Source organism: Gekko japonicus, unplaced genomic scaffold (genome assembly GCF_001447785.1).
Source record: "Gekko japonicus isolate JY-2015 unplaced genomic scaffold, Gekko_japonicus_V1.1 scaffold1230, whole genome shotgun sequence".
NCBI lineage: Eukaryota > Metazoa > Chordata > Lepidosauria > Squamata > Gekkonidae > Gekko > Gekko japonicus.
Window position 1 is genome coordinate 220,816 of NW_015160249.1, and position 17,424 is coordinate 238,239.

The window sequence follows — 17,424 nt, forward strand, 5'->3', positions numbered from 1 at the left end:
GTTCGATTGCCCACTCCTCCTCATGCAGCAGCTGGGTGACCTTGGGTCAGCCATAGATCTCACAGAGCTGTTCTCTTGAGAAGTTCTCTGAGAGTTCTCTGAGCCCCACCTACCTCACAGGGTGTCTGTTGTGGGGAAGGGAAAGAAAGCCTCTTGAGTGAAGGGTGTGGTATAAATCCAATCTCCTCCTTCTCCTCCTCTTCTTCTAAAAAAGAGGCTGCAAAGTTAATTGTACAGCAAAGTACAGGGGAGGGGTAACTAATCCCCCAGGCCCTTTTTTGCTATCAAAGTTGTCCCCACAGACAGCGGAATGTTTATTCTTTATTTATTTATTCTTCTTTATTTTTAAACCTATGAAAGTAGAGCCACCTTTTCTTCAATAGACCTGCTGTACACCACTTCCCCAATAGTAATAGTAATTGAATTATTAATCTGTAGAATGATTAAACTAGGAAAGTATTAAATTGTTAAACTGTTAAATTTATGGATTAGTGTTGGACAAAATTGATAGGTTATTAAGTATAAACTATACTGTTAGAGGGCTAAATTACTAGAATATATATCTGTAATTTAGCAGATGCATGTTAAACTGTTCAAAATTACCCAGAAACCTATTTTGTTCTTTAATAAATAAATCATTATTTGTTTACACTTATCCCAGCAATCAGAACAGCTGTTAAATTTATGGGTTAGTATTGGACAAAATTGGTAGGTTATTAAGTATAAAAGGGGAAGTCGTGGAAGTCGTGATAGCGTTCCTGGGATCCCAGATCACCGCAGACAGTGACTGCAGCCATGAAATTAAAAGACGCCTGCTCGTTGGGAGGAAAGCGATGGCGAACCTAAACAGCATGATAAAAAGTAGAGACATCACCCTGCCAACAAAGTCCGCATGGTCAAAGCAATGGTATTACCAGTAGTCATATATGGCTGCGAGAGTTGGACTATAAGGAAGGCTGAGCTCAGAAGAATAGATTCTTTTGAACTATGGTGCCGGAGAAGATTCTTGAGAGTCCCTTGGACTGCAAGAAAATCAAATCAGTCAATCCTAAAAGAAATCAACCCTGACTGTTCCCTGGAAGGCCAGATAATGAAACTGAAGCTCAAATACCTTGGCCACCAAATGAGAAGGGAGCACTCACTGGAGAAGACCCTGATGCTGGAAAAAACTGAAGGTCAAAGAAGATGGGGGCGGCAAAGGATGAGATGGTTAGACAGTGTCATAGATGCAACGAACATAAAACTGAGCGAACCTCAGAGGACGGCGGAAGACAGGAGGGCCTGGCGGGAGCTGGTCCATGGGGTCGCGAAGAGTCGGACTCGACTGTGCGACTGAACAACAAATACTGTTAGAGGGCTAAATTACTAGAATACATATCTGTAATTTAGCAGATGCATGTAATTGGTAACAAATTGTATGCATGTCAAAAGGGTTTTCTATAATAAAAATCGATTTCTCTCTGTCTCCTCCCCCACTTCCCCAACTCTCGCGCAACTTTCTCTGGCACTGAGTCGCTAAGGTGCTTCCCCCACACCCACCCCGCGATATTTATTCTGCAGCTGACTCCGCCGAGCGTTAGAGGGCGCTGCCGCTTTACGTAGCTTCCTGAGCCCCCCTTTCCCCTTCCGGCAGAGGCTGCCTTCGACCTAGGTGACGGGGAGTCATGGCAGCGGCAGCAGGGCCGCCGGCGACAATAGCCTCAGGAGGCGGCGGTGGCGACGAGCGGAGCAGTACCCGGGAACGCCTTCTGGCCGCGTTGGACGACTTGGAGCTTCTAGCCCGGTGGGTTTCCCTCTGACGGGCCAGGGCGAAGTCAGGCTCCGGAGCCGCGCCGCCAGGGGGCTGCTTGTTGACGCTCAGGTGGCGGTGGGTGGGTGACCTGCGCGCTCTCTGCGCATGCTCAGCGCTGGAGGAAAGGCCGCTTTGCTTTCAGCCGTCTTACGTCCTCGCGGGGGGACGTGGGGTGGTCCCTGGACAAAAACTAACCGGTTTATGTTGCTTTTGCAGTGCACGCTCCCGTGCTGAGGGCATTTCTGGAGATTAGGGGGCGGGAGGGGACCTCAGTGAGGCATAATGTATTAAAAGCCATTCCCTAAAGCTCGCATTTTCTCCAACTGATCTGATCTTCGTAGTAGAGCAAAGTTTGCAGCCACTCCCCCTCCAAGATTTAAAGGGCTCTCTAGCTGATCGGCGGGCCTTTTAAATCTTGCAGGAGTTGAGGGAGAGGGCGGCTGCTAGATGCACGCCTTCCCTGAACTCCCAAGTGGCGATTTCACCACTTGCAGTTCAAGCGAAATCACCGCTTGGTGTTCAGGGAAAGTGTGTGGCTGCCCCTCCCCCCCCTACAAAATGCCCCATCAGTCCAGAATTTCTGGCTGGGGGGCTTGTTTGAGTCCATTGGCACCTTTAAGGCCAACAGAGTTTTATTCAAAGTGTAAGCTTTCCTGTACACTTTCTATAAAACTCAAACTTTGTTCTGCTGCTTCATACTAACATGGCTACCCACCTGAATTGATCTTTGTAGTGTGAAGGCCAGTTTGTATCCTGCCTTGAGCCTGCTGTGCAGGGAGGGTGGGATATGAATCCGATAAAATAAATAAAGAATAAATAAAATAATGCTGGGAGAGCTTCGGACTTCACTTGGAGGTTAACAAGCCTTTGTCGGGCCCACCCTAGGAGACTAGAAGCAGGACTTTAGAAGAAGAAGAAGAAGAAGAGATTGGATTTGTATCCCGCCCTTCACTTGGAGTCTCAGAGCTGCTTACAAACTCCTCTCCCTTCCCCTCCCCACAACAGACACCCTGTGAGGTGGGTGGGCCTGAGAGAACTCTGACACAAACTGCTCTTTTTCAAGGACAGCTGTGCCAGAGCTTGTGACTGTCCCAAGGTCACATCAGCAGGTGCAAGTGGAAGAGTGGGGAATCAAACCCGGTTCTGCCAGATTAGAGTCCGCACACTTAACCACTACACCACACTGGCTCTCTTTACAAAGAGCAAGGGAAAAATCACATCCAACCTCTTACACAATGTGCAGTTTGGGGGGGAGATGCTTAGTTCCAAAAGAACATGTGTGTAGTTCCAATGTTAAAGGTATGCAAAAGCAGTGTTAGGTTAGCTGATGTAAAAAATGACTGGTGCTAACCCTGTGAGAAATAAACCCAGAAGTATGAGCCAGTTTGGTGTAGTGGTTAAGTGTGTGGACTCTAATCTGGGAGAACCAGGTTTGATTCCCCACGCCTCCACTCGCACCTGGCTGGATGACCTTGGGCAAGCCGTAGTTCTGATAAGAGCTGGCCTTGAAAAAGAGCAGTTTCTGTCAGAGTTCTCTCAGTCCCACCCACCTCACAGGGTGTCTGTTGTGGGGAGGGGAAGGGAAAGGAGTTTGGAAGCCGCTCTGAGACTCCCAAGTGAAGGGCAGGGTATTAATCCAATCTCCTCTTCTTCTCCTCAAACCCTGGACCCTTCCTCCTTCCCTTCTCCGTAAGCTTCCCTAGTGCACGAAGGAAAATGTGTTGTCCCTTTAATAGTAACTTAATGAGTGGTAATTAGGGCCATTGGAGCTTTTTCACAGCATGAAGTTAAACAATATCAACAACTAATTGCTACCTAATCAAAGTGGTCTTAAAAAGTTAGCGGGTGGGGGTCAGTTTAAAGGTTGCCAGCCCATGATACTAAACAAGTATATATTTTTTATTTTTGATGCTTAGTAGACGCTGAGCTGCAGACTGGAAGGTCTGTAGGTCAGCAGTTCGAGACCATAGTGCTGTGTGATGGAGTGAGCTCCCGTCTCTGGTCCCAGCTCCTGCCATCCTAGCAGTTCGAAAGCCAGAAATTGCAAGTAGATAAATAGGTACTACTTTGGCGGGAAAGTAATAATGTTCCGTGCGCCTCAGTGTTTAGTCATGCTGGCCACATGACCATGGAAACCTATTTGGACAACGCTGGCTCTTCGGCTTGGGAATGGAGATGAGCACCGTCCCCTAGACTCGAATTCGGCTAGCTTTCGAGCAAGGGAAACCTTTACCTTTATTTATAAATATATATGTAGTGTTTCTGAGCTACAGGTTGTATTTCATGATTGCGTGCACATTTTAAAAATTTGTTTCATTTATATCCCAACTTTCTCCCCCGGGGGGGGGGGGGGCGGGGGGGGGGGCCCCAGGAGTGCACGCCTAAGGATGCGGTGTCCAGACAGACAGACAGCAACGCCCCAACCCTGCAAGCGCTGTCTCCACTCCTCACCTCAGCCCCGCAGCCCTTGAAGCTTCCAACAGCACCTTCAGGAGGCCGCTGAGTCCAATGCCTGCCCAACTCGCCACCTCAGAACTTACCTTCCTGTGGGCCCGCAAAAGAGGAGCAAAGCAACTGAAGGAGCAGGGGGGGCACGCTAAATGGATCGATATTGCTTTAAGCCCCCCTGCTGTCAGGAAATTGAAAACATATGCAGTAGCCAGGCCTGATTTTTTCCTTTTCTTTTTTGCAACGTGACTGGGAATGAATCTGCAGGTGTCTCCGTGCAGAAAACTGTGTGTGTGCTGGGGATGGAGGCATGGGGTTCATTTGCAAAAGATTAGGTATCTTCTCTGTTAGCCTGGGAGGGAGCATGCATGGTTGTGAGCGCACGTGTCCCGCAGGGAGATGGGCGCATATGAGCGTGGTTCCTGCCCAAGTGGGTGGGTTTATGTGCATCTGAAATGACCGAAAGGATGTGTTTGTAAAATAAATCAGCCTGCGAATGAAAGAGGCAATGCTTGTAAGTACGTGAGAAGGTCCGTGCAGAGCTCCGAGCAGAGGGGTGTGTGTGTGTGTGGGGCCCCCTAGATCCTGGCCCCCTCCCTCCGCCCGGAAGAGAACCCGGGGCTGCCCCCTGAGCCTTGCCTTGCAATTAGGAAGGGGGGGGAAGGACACCACTGGGGGAGACTCCTGCCGTACGTCTGAAGCGGGCCCTTTCAACTGCGCCTTGTGTCAGGCAGCGCATCCCCTTCCGGCGAGGAGAGCTGTTGCTCTCCTCGCGAACTCCCGGCCATCCATGCCGGGGTGGGGACCATTCTCCTGCTGCTCTCCTGCCGCTGAAGCCCTGCTGCCGAGGCGAGGGGGGGCCAGGAGGAGCCGGGCGGGCTTGCTGATCAGGCTGATCTGCCCCTTTTCTACTCCGCCTTCCTTTCCCAAGGCGGCTCAAGGGGCGGGGAAGGTATGGCGGCGGTGGGAGGAAGGTGGCGGGCGGCTTGGCCAGGTAGAGGGCGGCAGTGGGGCAGGGCAGCAGCTTTTGGGGGGGAGATCGGCGCCCCATCCAGGGCCCGGCGCTCTAGGCGATGGCGCTCTAGTCGAATGCCTAGTTCGCCAAGCGGGTGAGCCGGCCCTGGACTGACGGACAAAGCTATGTTATGCAGAGGCAAACCCAGGTTTGCCATACAGCCTCCACTCTTAGTTCACCCTGTTCCTCCTCCTGACCTACCTACAAGAAAACCATGATCCACTTTGGGGCCCTGATCTGAAGTTTGAGAAGCATTGCGCTCGGGGACACCCTTTAGCTATCCCTAAACCAAAAGGAACTCCTACCAGAATTTAATTTATTTACATTTGAACTTGAGGGGGTGAGTAATTTTTTTTTTGAAACCAAAAAGAAATGATGAAATAATTGAACTTCAGGGAACTTACTGTATTGTCTGTTCAATTAAAAAATAAACTTTGGAAATCTGGTTAAACGTATTCTGTAGCCAATTAAGATACCCGTTCACTATCTTAAACCAGTGTTCTTGCACTGTCTCTGGAAATTAAATCATTAGAGGTTTTGTCAGGCCATAAGAGTTATAAAAGGACATGTGGCAGGCATCAGGAATGTGCAGCTTGCCCTTGTATCATGGATACGGTTAGACAGGATCCCATCAAGTTGTGGAGCTACTGTTTATTTTGGAGAACTAACCCCTTTTCCTGTTACCATGCTTTGCTTCAGGGAGCTGATTGAAATGCTGGCGATTTCAAGGAACCAGAAACTGGCACAACCTGGAGAAGAGGTCCAGGTAAGCAAACTGTATAAAAATCTTAAAACAGTGTGGTGGCCATATGCACCATAGCACCTGCCGATACCTTTCCTGGTGTCTACCAAGTGTTTTTAGAAAGTGGGAGGGGCCAAGTTTGCATTTTGCTCAGCAAGGCTTTGGATTGGCCATTGGAGGTTTGATTGGCTGTAGATTTTGAAACATGTTGCTTTGGCAGCAGCTGCCAGCACAGTATAATAATCTTCAGTGTGGGACTAAAGGTCGGCTGCAGCAGCCATTTTGTGGCTGGCTCCACCTTCCGGGGCAGCCATGTTGTGTCCACAGGATCAAACAGGATGGGGACCCCTGTCTTAAAGGATACATAATATCTGTTCACTATCTTATCCCAGATAAGACCAGATCTTAAAGTAACAGATGCTAATATCCCTGTATAGCTTTCAGTTTCTGCTAATTAACTAAAATTACACATGTAATCATTTGTTATTGGACAGGTACTGGACCTGCTGATTCAGCGAGACAAACAGTTCCAGGAATTAATGAAGCTGGCTCTCGAGCAAGGGAAGATCCACCAGGAGATGCAACTCTTAGAGAAAGTGGTGGAGAAGAGGGACAGCGATATCCAGCAGCTTCAAAAACAACTGAAAGAAGCAGAGCACATCCTGGTGAGCCCATCTTTTAGACTGCTAACATCTGGGGATGCTTGCAGCGTTCACACTTACAGAGTCAGCCATGCAAAAGTGATAAAATAGTCCCCCAAAGAGAAAGGCAGGTTTACAAATCCTTTAAATAGATAAACAAATGAAGGTTTTTGTTAGGCTCCTGAATGGCTGTTGTGGTTCACATGTATTCATTACAGTTGCCTGTGCTACAAAATACCGTTGTAAATGCCCTCCCTGTGTGACCATTTCCCTAGTGTCTGGAGCTCTGTCCCAAACCCTCTTCTGAATCCAGTTATATTGGTCTCCCCTGCTTCACCCTGCTCTGCCCTGTTATACTATCTGATCAGAGATTACCGGTAGTGATTTCTGCCCACTACTCGGCATTTAGTCCACCATGGACACACTTCTTTGCAGACCTTATAGGAGCATTGTGCACATATGCCTGATTGCCATCTGGTATGTTGTATTATTTGTTTTGTATAGCTTAATAATTGGAAGAACGTTTTGACTGTTTTAATTGTTTTATCCATTTGTTGTAACCTGCCCTGAGCTCTGTGTTGGGGGCGGGGGGCGGGCGGGATAGAAGTCCAATTAATGAAATGAATAAAATCTCTTGAGAGATCTCTTTAGTTTCAATGTCTGCTCCCTTTCCCATCTCCCTTTGTGAATCTCTTGTTACATTTTAGTCCCAGGATGCTACTATCATATCTTAATTTATTTAGTTATGTATTTGCTTCCTCTATACCCCACCTTTTTCACTGATGGAGACCCAGAGTGGCTTACCTCATTCTGCTCTCCTACATTTTATCATCACAACCAGTGTTCCCTCCAAGCTGAGTTAGTGTGAGCCAGCTCACACATTTTTTGTCTTAACGCAAGAAGGATGGCTCCAGAGCAAACTAATTTATGCAGTAGCCAAATTGCTCACTCGCAACTTTAATGCCGGTAGCTCACAAAGTAGAATTTTCGCTCACAAGACTCCACAGCTCAGAGGGAGCATTGATCACAACCACCCTGGGAGGTAGGTTAGGCTGAGAGCACGTGACTGGCCCAAGGTCACCCAGCATGCTTCTGTAGAGTGGGGGATTCGAGCCTTGGTCTCCCAGATCCTAGTCCACCACTAACCCCTGCATCACCCTGGCTCATGTCTCCTCCCTACACCTAGGGTTGACTTCCATACACCTGCCTCCTCCTGTGTAGAACTGAAGTTTCTTTTATCTGGCCTTCTCACCCTTTGGACGTTGGGGGGAAGCTGGGGAAGAGGAATAATTTTCTGAACAAATGGGTGTTACTACAGCGGTGCTCCCTGGTGTATCTTCATTGCCATGGTGACTATTATCAAAGATTCTCTCCAAACATAAGGGCGAGGAATTCACTTCATTAATAAATTAATTATATAAATTAATAATAAATTAAAGCCCATTTTCAATTTCTCAGCCTTTCAGGCAGAAACTCTAGTTGAGCTATGATGACCGGAAACCAGGGATTTGCCAGTTGCAAATAGGTTTTTAGTGCCTAATCAATAAGCCTCACTTGGCCAGTTAATTCACCAGAAATATTATTTTATAATTAGGCCACAGCTGTTTATCAAGCAAAAGAAAAACTGAAATCAATAGAAAAAGCAAGGAGGGGTGAGTATTTCTGTTTCATGGAATTTTAAAGTCACAGCCCAGTTTCTCTTGTGATCAGCGTACCTCCTGTGTTGAAGCTTTGCTCTGTAAATCAGCTATGTGATAAGAGAACATTTAAACGGTCACCAGTAAGAAGGGGGACTTATTTGGTGCCAAGTATGTTTGCATCCTTGTGACTACTGCTTAAACTGTCATATGACCTGATAATGGAGGAGCTGGTGCATGTGCAGCATTTTTAAGATTGTAGCCCAAATCCTAGAGACTGTTTTTCCAGCCATCTGTTCTTAAATCACCAAAGTAACTGCTTCCTGGGCATGGAAAGGCACTGATGTTTTCAGCATATCTTGACAGCATGACTTGAATACAACAATAGGTTTTAAAATACATTGTGATTTCCTCTTAACTTTCTCTGCTTATATGCATCAGGAACGTCTAAAGTCAGCAGTCTGTTTTTGTACAGATTTTCTTTGAAATAGGTCTCTGTGAATTCAGTGGGCCATACTTCCAAGGAAGTGTGCACAGGATTGCAGTATAAGTCGTATTGTATCAGGCACAGTATTCTTCCATAAATATGTTTTTAAAATGGGTATGTGTGAAACTCAGCTGTTTCTAGAGTGGGTGGTGGTATTCAGAATGCGTAAAAGGGGGCTAATAACAGTGTTGGCTTTTATCTCTTTACCAAAATGGGAATGCTGCTTCGCAGAGTCTAGGCAGCAGGCCCGTAGCCAGGATTTTTTGGATTGTGGGGCATATTTTTTTCTGGTGGGGCTGAAGTTCTCAGTGCAGAAAGAAAAGCCATTTAGCCAAGAGAAAGCTGTTACCAGGATAGATCTCTAAACTGCATACTGTCAGCCACTTTAGATGACAGTTCTCAGCTGCTGCAAGTTAATCACTTCTGCCAGCCTAAGCAACAATTCTGATAAGATGGCAGGTGGGGATGATTACTTCTATAGTCAAGAAAGCTAACACTTAGACAGAAAAAATTCTCTTTAAGGAGACCAGTTTCTTGACATAGTTAGAAGGGATCCTAGAGGTCACCTACTCCAACCCCCTTGCTCAGTGCAGGAATTAGGCAACTACAGCATACCACACTGCTTAAAGGAGTGCATACCTTTGAAAAATGTTTTAAAATGATTGAAAAAACCTTTTACAGGAGAAGCTCTTGTGGGATCATGCCTAAGAAAGGGGGCAGAGCCCCAAACGCTCCACCATAGCTATGGGCCTTCTAGGCAGCCTAGAACAAGAAGCTTATTGCTTCTAGTTTAATGGCAGAGTTAAGGCTTGCTATGGTTCCATGGTACACGGGCAGCATACACGCACAGAACCTTGCTGATTTAGGTCAGGGAAGAGGATGCCTCTATCTGAGAGCGGAGCTGCATTTTTCAGCATACCTGCGCCTGCCTCTTTTGGTCAGTGGCTCCGTTGTATTTTTTCTAGGTGGTTAGTATGGGGCCATATGTATTAAAGGTCAGTAGTACACTAAAGGTGCCCCACTGGATTAGACCAGTGATCCATCTTGTCCAGCATCCTGGCTCAAAGAGGGGATAGAGGCTAGGGTCTTCCCCTGATGTTGTCTTCTAGCACTAGTATTTAGAAGTTTACTGTCTGGATGTGGAGGTTCCCTTTGATCACTACAGCTCATAGCTGTTGATCGGTCACCGAATCTCCCTTTTAAAACCATTGACGCTCATGTCCATCACCGCACACACTGGCACTGAATCCCACCGTTTAATTGCTTGTTGAGGAGAAAAGGATTTCCTTTGTCTGTCCTGAATCTGTTGCCCATCAGCTTTGTTAGGTGCTCCCAAGCCCTAATGTTATGCAAGAGGGAGGAGAAAAAGTGGAATCAGCTGCCCGGGGAGGTGGTGAGCTCCCCTTCACTGGCAGTCTTTAAGCAGCGGCTGGACAAACCCTTGTCATGGATGCTCTAGGCCAGAGGTGGCCAAACTGCAGCTCGGGAGCCGCAACAAAATGTGGCTCTTTCACACATTTTAGGTGGCTCCCGGCAGGAAGCGAAGGGAAGGTGTGCCTCTCCCCAATCAGTCTTCCCTTCCCCAGCTAGTGTTCCCCTCCTTCAGTAGGCTTGAGGTGGGGTGGGAGCAGAGAAAGAAAGCAATTTTGACTTTAAATGTGTTCTCAAAGCCCCCCCCCCCAGCCTACAGGTATCATTGGATAAATAAATATTACCAATATCTGTTTTTACCCTTTTTGTTTTTATTTTTGGCAGTCTCATTTAATGTTAATAAAAAAGCAAATTGGCATGTTTTCCTGTAAAAACAGGTGTAATATTTGTTCATGTCTTGCAGCTCTGACGTTTAAACCTGACGTTTATTCTGTGTGGCTCTTAAGCAAGTTTGGCCACCCCTGGACTAGGCTGGTCCTGCATTGAGCAGGGGGTTGGACTAGATGGCCTGTCTGGCCGCTTCCAACTTTGTGATTCTCTGTCCACTTTCTCTGTGCATACTTTTTATAAACCTCTATCATGTACCCTCCCCGGTCATCTTTTTTCAAAGCCGAGAAGCCTTTTTTTGTAGGAAAGGTGTGCCAACCCCTTAAGTACCTCGGTTGCTTTCTTTTGCATTTTCTCCAGATCTGGGGGAGTACTGTGGAGCTGTGATTCATAAACTGGCCCATGGGATGCTGTCAGGTGTTCTGTAATAGTGAGACCAGCATTTAAAAAACTTGTTTTTCTTGAATGTAGTGGCAATGAATGCACAGAACGAAGGAAGCGACAGCGTCACTAGGACCGTGCGTGCTCTGTGGCACCGTGTTGTGCATGTCAGATGAATAGCATGGCCTAGCACGTCAGTGTCTCTGCGTGCACAAACTTGACCTCAAGCATAGTTCAGTTCATCTGCACAGAACCGCCAAAGGAAAAAAAGATAAGCTTCAGGAAGGGGTTGCGTTCACTGGGAAACCTTTCAGGCAGTCTCTTACCTGGAAGCTATCACATTACAAAGCGTGGCAGTTCACAGAGCTTGCTAGAATGGTGGTCAACAGTATTAGAAAGTTCAAGGGTCACTGCACGAGAATGGGAAATCAGTGGCTCGGGAAGTAGAGGAAAGCCCTGCAATGGCATTGCTGTTACATCTCAGCTCTTACATTCGTAGTCCCCTGAGAGAGCAGCCTCTGCTGGAGAACCGTGCATTGCAAAGCTGACGTGTCTCATCCTGCGGCCTTTTCCCCTCCCCCAGGGTCTGTTTCCTCCGAAGAAATAATCAAGTACGCTCACAGAATTAGTGCCAGCAACGCCGTCTGCGCTCCTCTCACGTGGGTGCCAGGTAAAGAACAAATGTCATCGATCAATCTTATTTTCACTGTCGATTGGATATTGTAAATGTTCCTTAACTCGTACAGAATGCTTGTTGCATAACTGTCTTTTAAGTGCATGATGCCCATAAGCGAGAGTTTCTAATGTGCCGTTCCAGTGCAGGGCTGCACTGGTTTGCCCCTGCCCCAGTAAGATGTGTTCTGGCAAGTATTTAGGGTCAGGCTGTGAATGGTGTTTCGCTTCATTTTCTGTCTCAGCCCCTGACTAGCTTCTGCTTTGGCCAGAAATCAGGGGAGAGAATCTTCCTGGTTTCCGGATCTGCCTTAGGCCAGAGAGCGTGGCCTCTTGGCTGTTCCTGTGCTCTGAGCCCAGAAGGAAGTGAGCCTGTCTCCCACCCAAGGCTTCTTGAGAGCCGGGGAGCAGATTTACAAGATTACCTTGTCCTGCCTTCTTATTTGCTCCCCCCTCCCCTGGGAACACAGCGCTCCTTGGCTAGCAGTGCAGGAGACTGAGCCTATTTCCCAGTCACTGAGGAGTGAGACAGTCTCTGGGCAGACACTTCCTCTTGGTAAATAACAGATAGGGTCTGCTTGGAAGAAACAAGAGAGAGAAGGGATTTGGTGTAGTGGTTAAGAGTGGAGGACTCTAATCTGGGAGAATCAGGTTTGATCCCCCCCCTCCACATGGAGCCAGCTGGGTGACCTTGGGCCATTCACAGTTCTCTCAGAGCAGTTCTCGAAAAGGAAATATTGCATGGATAATAGCAGTGATCCTTTAACCTGTTTCAAGAACCATCACCATTTCTTCAGTTCATTAGTTATATAGATGTGTTATACAAATCACTTACTAGATAGTTGCTGCATGGTTTAAATGTAAGTATTTCAATTGGGGGCTGTTTTTAGTTATGGCCGTTTCTGTCTGTTATTAGATTATTTATTAGGATTGGCATGTACCTAGCACTGTACAGCTGTTCCCTTAATTTGTGTATACTTTTACCTCTTTTCAATAAAAAAATTAAAATTTTAAAAAAAGAAGAAAGAGCTCTCTCAGCCCCACCTACCACACAGGCAATGTTTTCCCTCTAAGCTGAGTTAGTGTGAGCCAGCTCACAGTTCTTTAGCCTCTGGCTCACACATTTTTGTCTTAGCTCAGGAAGGAATGGCTCCAAAGCCAACTAATTTATGCAGCAGCCAAATCGCTCTCTCACAACTTTAATGCCAGTAGCTCACAAAGCAGAATTTTTGCTCATGAGACTCCACAGCTTAGAGGGAGCATTGCTCACAGGGTGTCGGTTGTGGGGAGGGGAAGGGAAAGGAGATTAAGCCGCTGAGTGAAGGGTGGGGTATAAATCCAATCTCTTCTACAACTCTCAGACCAAGCCTTGCATGTTTTCTGGTGGTGTTCTATCAGAATGTTTATGACACTATTGTCTTAGCTCTTTCCCCCCGCTTCCCCTCGCCTTCCACTGCTGGCAGAATAAGTCAAAATCAGTCAGAGAAGAGTAGGGGAGAAATAAAGCTGGTGCGCGGAATAGGTTTTAAAGGCAGAAATGGAAAGAGGGCTGTGGCTGCATGAAGAAATGGAAAGATGGGATGAAATTCTAGGTTTCTGATCAGGGAAAGGGGGCTAATTTGAGGGAGAAACAGGTTGGGGGGGAGGAGGTAGGCCAAGGCCCCTCCCATTCATTAAAATGAACTGCCAGCAAGTCCCACGGCCGCCTGTTGCAACACCTTTCTCTGTTTCTGCAGATGGCCCAGTTGATGGTACTTAAGCAGGTGAATTTGGCCCTAGGCTTTCAGTTGCTGATTGCTGTGAGACAGACAGACAGACAGACAGCAGGCTATGAGAGTTAGGAAGAAAACCAAAAACAGGTGGAATGAGAGTGAGAGAAGAAAATGCACATATTTTAGTGGTACTTAAGTAAAATCTGAGGTCCTGGCATACATTGTGGTCCTTCATAAGAAACATCCGGTGCCATCTAGAGAGATCAGAGTTTTACCTCCATTGATCATTATTTCATGTTTTTACCTTTTTAGTAGATCCAGTTAGGGCTTCAAACTTAGTTATGTGACTCATTTGAATAAATGGAGTGAGGCTGAACTAGGAATTGTAGGGATATTTGTTACATTTTGTAATCATTGTGCATAGCTGAGGCACGAGATTAGTTGTGTGCTGTTCGCTCCAGTTATACTGTGGAATCGTGCTTGTCATATGGATACTGTGGAGGAGGAGGGGTTGGTCTTTATGTCCCACTTTCTACTACCTGAAGGAGTCTCATAGCGGCTTACAATCACCTTCCCTTCCTCTCCCCACAACATACACCTTGTGAGGTAGGTGGGGCTGAGAGAGCTCTGAGAGAACTGTGACTGACCCAAGGTCACCCAGCTGGCTTCATGTGGAGGAGTGGGGAATCAAACTTTCATTGTGCCCATATATTTGAACATTTCCATTTATAGTAAAGCAGATGTCTCTGGTAATCGCATGGATGTATTTTATGTTACAAATCTTTGCCTAACTCCACTGGTAGGGATAGTATAGAATGCATCCTTCATTAACAAGCATGTTTTGTGTTCAAGCGTGGACAGGTGTTACAATGAAGAGCCTTCAGCAGGCATATTTACACAACGTATGTTTTTTTCATATGTGAACATATATTTTTAAGGGGATCCCCGAAGGCCATACCCAACCGATCTGGAGATGAGAAGTGGTCTCCTGGGTCAGATGAACAACCCGTCAGCAAATGGAGTCAACGGACACTTACCAGGGGATGCGCTTGCAGCAGGCAGATTACCAGGTAATGGGAAGCAAGAGGAAACACCAGACTCTTCTGTCCTTAGTAGTAATTGAATGAATGGAATCAATGCTGCCCAAGTGCTTGACCAGCACTTTGCAGAGACATTATGCACACTACAAAGGGGGTATGTCTCTTTTGGTCTCCCACCTAAGGCCCCTAGAGAGAGGCAGGAATCAGAGACCTACTGTCTCCTGGTAATTCCAGGCCAGGTATTGGCTTGGCGTAGGTATTAGCCCAATTTCCAAACCATGGATTGGCAACTGGGATTGCTTCATAAGCTCTCATACTGTTACCTTCCACTTTTGGATAAAGTTAACATTGGTTGCCCACTGATGTTTCCCCCTTCCTTCAGTTAGTACCGAACCATGGCAAGCAATAAGCAAACCGGTCTGAACAAACCATAGTTAGCAAAATGGCAATACAGCACAAACCGCATTTCTCGCCAAAACTGGTGGTGGTGGTGGTGAAATGCTGTTGCTAAGCCAAATCATGATTTGGTAATTGAGAATGCTCCCCCCACCCCAAATGCTGTCAAATAATGCATTTTGATGCTCGCTTTGAGTTGTTCTGTGAAACATCCAATTTGGATTAAATATTTAGGATGCAATGCAGCCTAAGCAAAGCGTGTGTCCTTCCTATTAATTGTAATGCGAAAGTCATACAGATCTTCCTTGGAAGTCAGAGGGACCTGGCCATGCTCTGTTTTCCCTGCCTTGTGCTTGACTTGGCTTAGGCCAGTGATGGCAAACCTTTTAGAGACCGAGTGCCCAAACTGCGACCCAAAACCTACTTATTGATCGCAAAGTGCCAGCACGGCAATTTAACCTGAATACTGAGGTTTTACTTTAGAAAAAACAACTCATACATTAACTTAAGATGATCCAAACAAAGGAAGGAAAGCAATCCCAAATGCTTTCATTTACTTAAAATTATTTGGCAGAGAATTCGACACTTTAATGATGGTCTGGGCCTGGCTGGGGCGATGGCACGTGTGCCCACAGAGAGGGCTCTGAGTGCCACCTCTGGCACCCGTGCCATAGGTTCGCCACCACTGGCTTAGGCCAAAAATGCCCTCTGCTGTTCCAGCATAGTTCTGTGAGTGCCTTGTTGGGAGCAAAGTCCCGTGTTATTCAGTGAAATGAAGTATCCCGAGGATTGTGCTGCAGGTCAGCAGTAGACCGGACTGAAAGCCGCACTGTGTTCTGTTTCCCCCCACCTCAGATGTGCTTGCGCCACAGTATCCTTGGCAGTCCACTGACATGTCCATGAACATGCTGCCTCCTAATCACAGCAACGACTTCATGCTAGAACCTCCGGGGCATAATAAGGAGAACGAAGATGACGTGGAGGTCATGTCAACAGATTCCTCGAGCAGCAGCAGCGACTCCGATTAGGAACTGCATCCGATTTTCGGACTAGCAAAAGCAGACTGTGTTTGGGACCCCGTTATATTGTTCGTTCTGACCACCGATGGGAGCTGCACTATACAGTGAGGAGCAGAAAGGACACTGGTGATTTTTCACGGATATTTGAACGAGTACTCACCAAAAACACCCTAATCATGGTTGGGGGTCTGGGGAGCGGAGATAACAGGGTGCATTTATTTTATCGTACGTTTGATAAAGTTCTAGGCCATAAAATGTAAGGAGGATCAACTAGAAGTTACAATGAATAAACTACTATTACATTTTCCTTGCTAGCACACGGAAACAGGGCTAAATATTAAAAGTTGTTGAAATTTTCCATGATGATTACTTGTCATGATTTAAGCGCCGGCCAGTTTGAAGGTGTTCATAGAGAAGGGGTCTTCTAATTTTTTGAACCTGTGGCCACATTTGTAACTGTGCCAGAGGGCGGTGGGCGCAACCACAGAATGGCTGCCGCAGGAGGCGGAGCCAGCCTCAAAATGGCTGCTGCAGACAGCGAAGTCAGCCACAAAACATTAGGTAGTGAGTTTATACATTAACTCTGATAGTAACTCTTCAGCATTTCAGACAGAAGCGCTGTTTAACAGGATGCCTTTTTTAAAATTGACATACTGTTAAAAATATTTCCTGCATACCCACAAAATAAGTATACATATTGAGCCAGCAAAGAAACTCTCATCTAGCATTACCTGTCTTCATTTTAAAGGCATCTAACACACTTGTCTGGCTTCTCCTCTGCTTCAGATAAGCCCTTCTCTCATGAGCTCAGCCATTTTCAGCCTGTATTATCACAGCAGTTGGTGTTTGAAGGACTGGTGAGAGCTTTATTGCCTATGTGATGTGTACAGTAAGAGAGATTCTGGCCAGATTTTGATAGGAACACACATGTTTTTTTTAAAGGTTACCAAAAGTTTATGTAGTGATGTTATCAACCTCCTCCTGAATTATTAAATCAAATTGGAAAGTTCTGATGACTCCAGGAGAAGTTCCGGTTAGGTACGTTAAGCATTTTAGTCAGACTGACCTATTGTATTTTGTCAGAAGGAAGTCCCATTGTGTTTTTAGAACATTGCTCAGTTATTTGCGCAGGCAAAGTACAAACACTATGGCTTCGCCGTAGTTCCATTGAGAAATTCCAATGAGTAGTTCCAATGAGCCACCTGTGGACAGTAGCCGGAACTGCAGCCAACACAGAGCCACGCGCCAAGACGAGACCTGCCGGAGGAAGCTGCTTGGGGAAGATCGGCTCCAGGAAGGGCACCAGGACGCCAGTATCTGAAGCCGCGGAAGGAAGCCAGATGACAACTAGCCCGGGGTGCTGGTAGGAAGTCACCACCAGTGTTCCCTCTAAGCTGAGTTAGTGTGAGCTAGCTCACAGTTTTTTAGCCTCTGGCTCACCCATTTTTGTCTTAGCTCAGGAAGGATGGCCCCAGAGCAAGCTAATTCATGCAGTAGCCAAATCACCTGCTCACAACTTAAATGCCAGCAGCTCACAAAGTAGAATTTTTGCTCACAGGACTCCACAGCTTAGAGGGAACATTGGTCACCACCCTGTAGGTAATGTGGCCCTAGTCAGGTTAATTGGTTGGTTAGAACCAGGGGTCATTTCATAGAAAAAGAGCTAGGGGAACTCATTAGCATA

General features: G+C 46.6%; 1 protein-coding gene across 1 annotated transcript; it reads left to right on the forward strand.

Moving 5' to 3' along the window:
- Positions 1–1,638: 1,638 nt before the first annotated feature.
- On the forward strand, positions 1,639–16,123 carry MED4 (mediator complex subunit 4). Its single transcript, XM_015414153.1, has 7 exons — positions 1,639–1,783; positions 5,955–6,021; positions 6,492–6,662; positions 8,233–8,290; positions 11,485–11,571; positions 14,224–14,355; positions 15,577–16,123. The coding sequence occupies exons 1-7, from the start codon at positions 1,665–1,667 to the stop codon at positions 15,747–15,749; spliced, it is 807 nt and encodes a 268-aa protein (XP_015269639.1). The 5' UTR covers positions 1,639–1,664; the 3' UTR covers positions 15,750–16,123.
- The last annotated feature ends 1,301 nt before the right edge of the window (positions 16,124–17,424 follow it).

Excerpts from the sequence above, each read along its gene's own strand:
- MED4 (XM_015414153.1), top strand. The coding sequence starts at position 1,665 with ATGGCAGCGGCAGCAGGGCCGCCGGCGACAATAGCCTCAGGAGGCGGC. Across the intron at positions 6,022-6,491 it reads AACCTGGAGAAGAGGTCCAG|GTACTGGACCTGCTGATTCA; the intron begins GTAAGCAAACTG and ends GTTATTGGACAG. Across the intron at positions 14,356-15,576 it reads TGCAGCAGGCAGATTACCAG|ATGTGCTTGCGCCACAGTAT; the intron begins GTAATGGGAAGC and ends CCCCCACCTCAG.